Source organism: Glycine max, chromosome 20 (genome assembly GCF_000004515.6).
Source record: "Glycine max cultivar Williams 82 chromosome 20, Glycine_max_v4.0, whole genome shotgun sequence".
NCBI lineage: Eukaryota > Viridiplantae > Streptophyta > Magnoliopsida > Fabales > Fabaceae > Glycine > Glycine max.
Genome location: NC_038256.2, coordinates 40,094,829 through 40,102,790, shown reverse-complemented (window position 1 = coordinate 40,102,790; position 7,962 = coordinate 40,094,829). Strand labels below are relative to the sequence as shown.

The 7,962-nt window shown below is 29.2% G+C and overlaps 1 protein-coding gene across 1 annotated transcript; it reads right to left on the bottom strand.

The window, feature by feature from the left end:
* Positions 1–4,208: 4,208 nt before the first annotated feature.
* Positions 4,209–7,480, bottom strand: LOC100793221 (reticulon-like protein B3). The gene is made up of 5 exons (XM_041013353.1): positions 7,094–7,480; positions 5,888–6,068; positions 5,546–5,687; positions 5,223–5,292; positions 4,209–5,103 (listed from the first exon to the last, which is right to left on the bottom strand). Exons 1-5 carry the CDS (start codon positions 7,293–7,295, stop codon positions 4,799–4,801), a joined length of 900 nt encoding a protein of 299 aa, XP_040869287.1. The 5' UTR covers positions 7,296–7,480; the 3' UTR covers positions 4,209–4,798.
* Between the last annotated feature and the right edge of the window lie 482 nt (positions 7,481–7,962).

Below are 7,962 nucleotides of genomic sequence, written 5' to 3'. Positions count from 1 at the left end.
GAAGATCACAACAATAAAACTAGAAGCAGAGCTGAGCGATTAGCATTTTTACCTGAAGCCATTCACAAATGAGTAAAATAGCTTCCAACGTTCATTGGATTCATATTCATCGGGAAACAAGTATTAACTATTGGGTAATGCTAGATGCACCCAACATTTTAAGTGAAAGAGTGAAAATGTTCTTCACTCAAATTGATCCGTATAAGTCATATGAATCAACTTGATCCGTATGAGTCATAGATGATCCGTATAAGTCTTATGGATCAACTTGATCCGTACTATTTATAAACCACTCCCACCCACACACCCACCAGCAATGCTTACCTCGTTTGTCGTCAACGTCGAATCAACTACCGTAACACTGCACATCGGCCCCTTCACCTTTATCGAAGCTCAGCTATCGCAACAAAAACTCACACCGAAGACTAAAACGCGTGAAAAAAATGATTCGTAACGACAACCACTATGCACAAACCTTTTTAAAGAAGAAGATAAACCAAGGGGTATTTCTGGAATTTTAAAAAAATGCTGGGTGCACCTAGCATCGGCCTTAACTATTATATACTTGGGCTCGAATTTACCAAAACAAGAATATACTTGGGCTTGATCTGCAATATATCTGGAATTGTGGTAAAAAAAAAATTCACAAAGAGTATAGCATTTGTGAGATTGATGCTGTTGTTGTCTTCTTGGTTTGGTTTCTTAATTGAACCTGTCATGTCTCGAACCTGAGATAATTAATATGGTGTTGCAATAAGCAAACCATTAGTCCAGGTCGAGGGTGGACGACGGCATGGAAACATTTTAATTATAAAAACGTGCACTGCCATAGTTATTGAGGAATAATTAATAGTTAAATATGTACTTCATTCTTTCCAAAATAATATGTGAGAAAACTATTACATATTATTCATTTTAAGGACATATAATTATGTTTAACTAAACAATATTTCACTGAATTGCTGTTCTTTCTTATTTAGAGTTTAGACGAACAAAATATTAAGAGAGAATGACGATTTTTTTAAAAAAAATCTTGACTTTTTAAAATGACGAAGAAATTAATATAAAAATTATCATGGTAATAATTATTTTAAAATAGAAAAAATATATCAGAATTTATTATTATAAATAATAATTAATTATAATAAATATGTTTGATAAGAATTGCAATATGTATATAAAAAAGTAAGTAATGCATCACATGTTGTATCAGTTTCGTGCATGAAAAATTTAAATATTTGTTTTTATATTGAATTGTGTTTTAAAATTTTAAATCATTTAATTTTTCCTAAAATTTTGGATCATATGATAATGACATTAAGATCCTTTAGAATGCCCTCGGATATTAAAGGGGCTTACATTTAAAAATTGACCCTTTCTCTCCGTGTGTACTATAATTTTGAAATAGTGCATTTAGCTAAAATTTTGTGGCAAATTTGTTGCATATAGGACTTTGCTTATGCTACCAGTTAAACCATTATTAATAATAAAAGAATCAGTAACTATGTGGACCAATTTTTAATCTAGATAAAATTTTAAAAAACAATTAAATAAATAATAAAAATATCAGAAAACCAAATTAAAAAAATCAATATAAAAATAAAAAAGTAATTAAATATAAGATCTATAGGAAAATATCTCAACATGAAAATTTAGCTAACGATCACCTCTAATTTAAGGACCAATCTCATAATTTTACTTGAGAGTATCCCCGATTAAAGTGAAAGAATTAATAGTTTAAAAACCTCTTGAAATTATATCAATGAATCAATTAAAAGTAAACCATTCCATCAACCCATAAGGATAATAAGGTGCAACCCAGATATTAATAATGTGTTTCTTTCTATTTTTTCTTAACGCCTTTATGGCAGACCCACGAAGCAAATTCTCAAAGTTTCCGAAAAATTAATCATGGATAACTAGAGCCATCATTAAGGGTAGTGGTTGTGTTCAAATGGAGAGAAAAGGACATAATTTTTTTTACAAATTTATATGAATTTCACGTTTCTTTTTTTCTACTTTAATTTAAATATTTTTTTAAATTTTGTTTTATTATTTTTTCTTCCACACAACCAAATCACCCAAAAAGAGGGAAGGAAGCATGAAAAGCAATTTGAAAAAGAGAGGTACTTCAGAGTACCTCTTTTGAGAGCATGTTATGTTGTTATTGTTGAATGAATTGGATTGGGAAGGGTTTAGGGATTTGAAGGTGTGGGTGTCTTGTCTCCAACCCAGAACCCAATAATGGTACTCAAACACTAAACCATTAAACCAAGCTAGACAGACAATGGGGTGGGAACATTTATTTAATTAAAACCGTACACTATCATAACTATTGAGGAATAATAATAATAATTAAATATACTTCACTATTTGCTATTTCTTCCTATCTTGAATATAAGAAACAATTTTTTTTATTTTTTATTTTAAATATAATTTTTTAAAATTTTATTTAGTTAATAAGACCAAAGATTTTTTTATGTTGGATATTAAGTTTTAATCAAGAATAATTTTAAAAAATAATTATTTTTTTAATTAAAACAACCCAGTTTAATGAGATTAATTAATTTTCTTATTAAGTGTAACCGTTGAGTAATAATTGTTTAGTTTCTTTTTCATATAGTAAGAAAATTATTACATGTTTATTAATTTTAAAAACATATAACTATTTTTATTTGAAGAAACTTTCACTCAATTAATTTTCTTTCTTAACAAATTGAAAAATCACAACAAGAAAGCTAGAATAAAAGGTTAAATAAAGATGTGCTTCATCCATTTAAAAGTTATGTAAATATTTGTGTGATTTTAAATTTTATCATGAAATTGACACACTATCATTCTTAAAAAATAACAAATGAAGTTCCGTGGGAAAAAGAGAGAGCGTAAGAACAGGTTCGAGATCGACAAAGTATGAATATAATGGAAGGCCTTCTTGATCCCAGCGGACAGAGAAACTCGTTGGTGATGAACTCACCAATAAGATTGTAGGAAAACAATCATATATAATAGATGATTGGTTAAAATATAATTTTTTTATTTTCCTCAATCTTTAATTTTTGTTCTGTATTGATATCTAGTCTTTTAAATTTAAAAAATTAGTAACTCTAATTTAATCTTTATTTCTTTATTTTTTTTTAGTCTAATTAAATCATATTTCTAACATATTCATTTAAAATATAATAGAAAAAAATTAAGTAATTAAAGTATAAGAAAAAAATAAATGCAAATAAAATTAAGAATTAAGTAAAAATTGAAAACTAAAGAATTAAACCTTTTTACTTTAAAATGTGGGACCAAAATTATGGAGTAGACAAAATAAATGGACTAAAATTATATTTTATTCTAGATAATTTTACAATAAAATTAGTGGAAGAATATAAATTTAAGGTCAAATACAAGAAACAACATTAGTTTACATGGCACCATAAAAAAAAATGTCACTTAATTACTACTACCTAAGATATCTTCGTTAGAAATTCAAACTTCAATGATAAAAATTACAACATTGCATCAATTTTAAAAATTAAAAAAATAAAATTAAACTTTTTAAATTTTAATTTAAGGAACTAAATTGAATAAACTGAACTACCAAATTAATAATTTAGCTTAACTTTAATGATAATATAGACATCCCAAATATGTGCATTGGTCTCTTTATACCTGTTGGATGAATTGTATAAAGCACACTAACCAAATTAATTTTAAAATCACTCACATTTATTAGAAAGATAATGCTTGCAGACAAGTTAGCATATTATGCAATATAAACATAGTTGAGATGTCAATTCCTTAAAAAAATAAAGAAAGTTCTTTTGAATTGATTTCATCCTTTAAAAAATTCAAATTTAAATTTGTTGTTCCCTCAATCTCCCTTTGGCCTTTATTTTGATTAAAAAATATATAATATATTTTACATATTCCCAAAAAAAATTATGCACTCACTCACAATATAATTAAAATATATTTATATTATTATCAAATAACAAATTTTCATTATCATGTATAATAATTTTTTTGATAAAATGTTAACTTTTATACTAACTAATAATTATACTTTAAAAGTTATATTAAAATTAATTTTTGATTGGTTGACAATATAAATCTGTTTTATATTATAAGTAGATGAACATTAAACTCATTTTAAAATGTTTGTATTATTTTTGTATAATTAATCTAAAAACTATTAACACTCATCATTTCACTTAATTAATTTCTACTAATTAGTTAATTAATGTATATTAGTCATCTTCTTCGTAACAGATGAAATGAGTTGATTTTGTTAATTTATATAATTTATTGTTAGGATATTTTAATATAAAAAATAGTTAATATAAGTGATAATTAAAAGAAAAAAATATAAAAAAAGAGAAACAAATTTTTAAAAAATAGAGTCTTACAAAGGGATGAACCTGTGAAATATTTTCGTTTCTTTTCATTTCTCCTTCTTTTTTTGGCAGACCCGTGAAACAAATTTGCAATATATATCCCCGAAATTATTATCATGGATAGCAAAAAAAACATCAAATAACCAGCCGGCATTTTAATTCAGTCAATTAAATTCATCATATATTTAAATTTTATTGTCATCGATTTCCAAGTAAGGAAGTTCTGTTATTGAGCAACCCAAACAATTAAAACACAAAAGCGACAAATAGAAAAGAAAAAAAACAATTACAGAACTTCCTTAGATGACATGGGGTACACGTGCATCAAGCCAATGTATACAACAAAATGATGATGCCTTTTGATATTTAATTTAGGGCTACACATAAATAATCCAAAACTATATTTCACTCAATTAACTAAAAGATTCACCAAAAATAAAAAAGAAAAAGAAAAAAAAAACTAAAAGAGGAAGAGGGATTTCGGTAAAAAAGAAAAAGAAAAAAAAAACTAAAAGAGGAAGAGGGATTTCGGTAAGACTTAAAACTTGACATCTGAACAAAACAGATCTCCAGCCCGCTATTGGTATCTGGCTCAAAACCTTAGCATCAAACACTGCATACTGCTTTTTGATCTCAATCATTGCCTTCTCACCTAATGCATCAACCTGGTCTTCATATTTCTCATACAGCAGTGGCAATGTGAACAGTGACACAAAGACTGTATCATCCCAAATGGATTCAGTGTTAGGAAAATACCATTAATATAGCCTTCTAATCATAGAACATAAAGACACGTAACAATGGAAAGAATGGGAGCAATGATGCATGAAGTCTTACATAGGTAAAACAAGGTCATGAAGTTGAACCAACTCCCAATAACCGAGATAACCCATAATACAGCAATAACCTGATAACAGGACAAAAAAACCTTAGTCCTACTTCAGCTGCTACTGTCTGCACAAAGTCTGTGTGAAGGCAAACGTAACCACTAAACTAGACTACGTAAAACATTGTGCCAAATTGAATATCGTATGAATATACGTGAATTTCAGTTGAACCTCAATTTCTCACAAAATCCAAAGAAATCTATTGGAATTTGATTGATTTTATCATAGAATTAGAGCTTCAGAAAGGATGAAGGAAGGAATTAATCAACTTACGCTAAGAAACTTCTTTAAATCCTTCCCAGTTCCGATTTCCCGCACAACAACGAAGGCTCGGTTAATTTCAATTGTTAAAGCAGAAGCAACCTGATGAACGCATTCCTCGGGAAGTGCTACATGCGGGATGTGCAGTGGAGACCTAGTTCAGAAAATGTCAAGACCAAAAGGAAGTGCACATATTAAGATATACAAGATATAGCATTTTACTATTAGGAGTGAAAAATTAATGCATGAATTTTACAGGTAAAGATCCTGTTTTTTTTTTTCACCCATATATATTTTGAAGAATGACACCAAATTAACTCGACAAAAAACAGTATAAAATTTCAAATGGCTTACTTGTGGATAAAGACAGATGCATTGGACCACAAGAAAAGTGCAGCCAGAGACACAATCAATAAATGACAAATAAAAGTTATGAGGTGGTATTGCATCAACTCAAAGAAAATCCAGAAGGCAGTGCCAGCACCAAGTACGATTCCAGTGCTTCTCCTGCTCCTCCATAGCAAAATATCAGCAGCTGCAAGGGACACATGTAATGCAACATAATGAGTAGATGGATTGGATTTAATTCCAAAAGTGAATAGATTTTATTTATCAGAAGGAATTTGTTCTACAGAAAGTCGACACATAAATACCAAATTCATTTCCAATAATACAGTGTAGGCTATCATTAAAAGCCAACCCCACGGTGCAGCAATATGGAATGATGAAGCAAAATGTCAAAAGGTTTCACAAACAACCTTCTTCAAGAGAGTAGAATGGAACATAAGAAATTCACTCTGTCGAGCAAAATCTTGTCTCTTTATAATATTCCAAATTAAAGTCACCAGGCAATGTTCCTTTCATCATAATCGTATTTTTTGACAATATGTTCCATATACTTTCACAAGTAAAAACTTATGCCAACAGTTTTACACAACAAAAATCCAAATCTATTTAATACAACAACATACATTATAACATTTTATGCAAAATGTGAATTTCATAATTAAATTTTAACTTTGGTATTCTCGTAAGTATATATATATATATATATATTATCGGCAGAAAAATTATCTCATCAGCCAATTAAAAATGATCTAAATATAACTTTGAAAGCAATTACTACAAAACTGAATAATTGACGTTTATGACTCGCCTAAATGATAAATTAATTGATTAAAGAAATGAGCTGATTAAATAGATTTTATTATAACCACGACGGTGGTACAATAACAATCCAAACTCAATATAAATCAAGCATTCGGGAATATCTAATCTAATCTAATCGAACAACAATTGACATTTATGCGCCTCGCCTAGATAATCAAACTAATATCAAACGCGATTAACAGAACACTGCCATCATCAATAACAATACGAACATAGTCATGCATTGAAATATGATAAGCTAAACAACATTCTAATTTCTAATGCCAGTCTTAGATCATAAACGACGCTCGACGCCAGAGTTTTCTATCGTACGCGTAAGAAACGCGAGAAGATAATAACGAGAAACGCAAAGAAACATAACGAATGCAGAAACGTTAGCGATGGAGTTACGTTTTCCACCGCCGAGGACCTTGTGGACGGGCTGATCGCGACCGAAGAGGCGGTAAACGTTGGTGGATCCGGTGGTTTTTGGCGGCGGCCTCTTGTTGTGGTCGTCGTCGGAATCGGAATAGGAATCGGAATCGGAGTTGTGGTGGTGGTGGAAATTCTCTTCTACCTTGTCGCTGAAGGAATCTGTGTCCCCTGACGCCATGGATATGGGAGGAATTGAAGAAAGGAAGGAGTCGCAGAGAGAAGCGAGTTTCACTGAAGCGCCTCTATTTATATTTCTCGGTTTGTTGAGTCTGAGCCTCAAGCTCGGAATGAATAACGGAAATCTTTCCACTTCAGTTTAATAAGCTCTTCACCATTCAAGTGTGCCACTCATTTTTCTTTTTTATTTTTATTATAATTAATTAAACTCTCAATTACATTATAAAAATTAAGGGAAAAGTCAGGACCAAGGCATGATAATTGCTAAAAAGTTCTAAAGTTTATATTAAAGTTACTTAATTATAATTTATAAGCGTGCATGATGCAATAGGCATTAAAACAAAAGTGGTCAACTTAGACAGAGGAGGATTTAGCCGGTTTCCATTTCATTGTTTTCTTTTTGACTGCCATCTTCAATGCTTGCACTGTTGCCATATTCATCATGTCTCACGACCTTTCCTTTCCAATGCTGGAGATGTATTGTTATTAAGAATATCTCTATTGCAAGTGAATTTTTTAAGTTATTTTTATTATATTTATATTATTTTTTTATTTTTAAAGTATTATATCATTATAAAAAATTCATACATAATTTTATTTTGATAGTAATAAATTTTAAAATTTTTAAAGAAATTTACACTTTTATTTTCATTTAATTATGGTATTAT

Bases quoted from the DNA above. Each gene is read 5' to 3' on its own strand.
- LOC100793221 (XM_041013353.1), bottom strand. From the start codon at position 7,295: ATGGCGTCAGGGGACACAGATTCCTTCAGCGACAAGGTAGAAGAGAAT. The intron at 6,069-7,093 runs GTAACTCCATCG...TGTCCCTTGCAG, and splicing joins GGTCCTCGGCGGTGGAAAAC to CTGCTGATATTTTGCTATGG. The intron at 5,104-5,222 runs GTAAGACTTCAT...GGGATGATACAG, and splicing joins CATGACCTTGTTTTACCTAT to TCTTTGTGTCACTGTTCACA.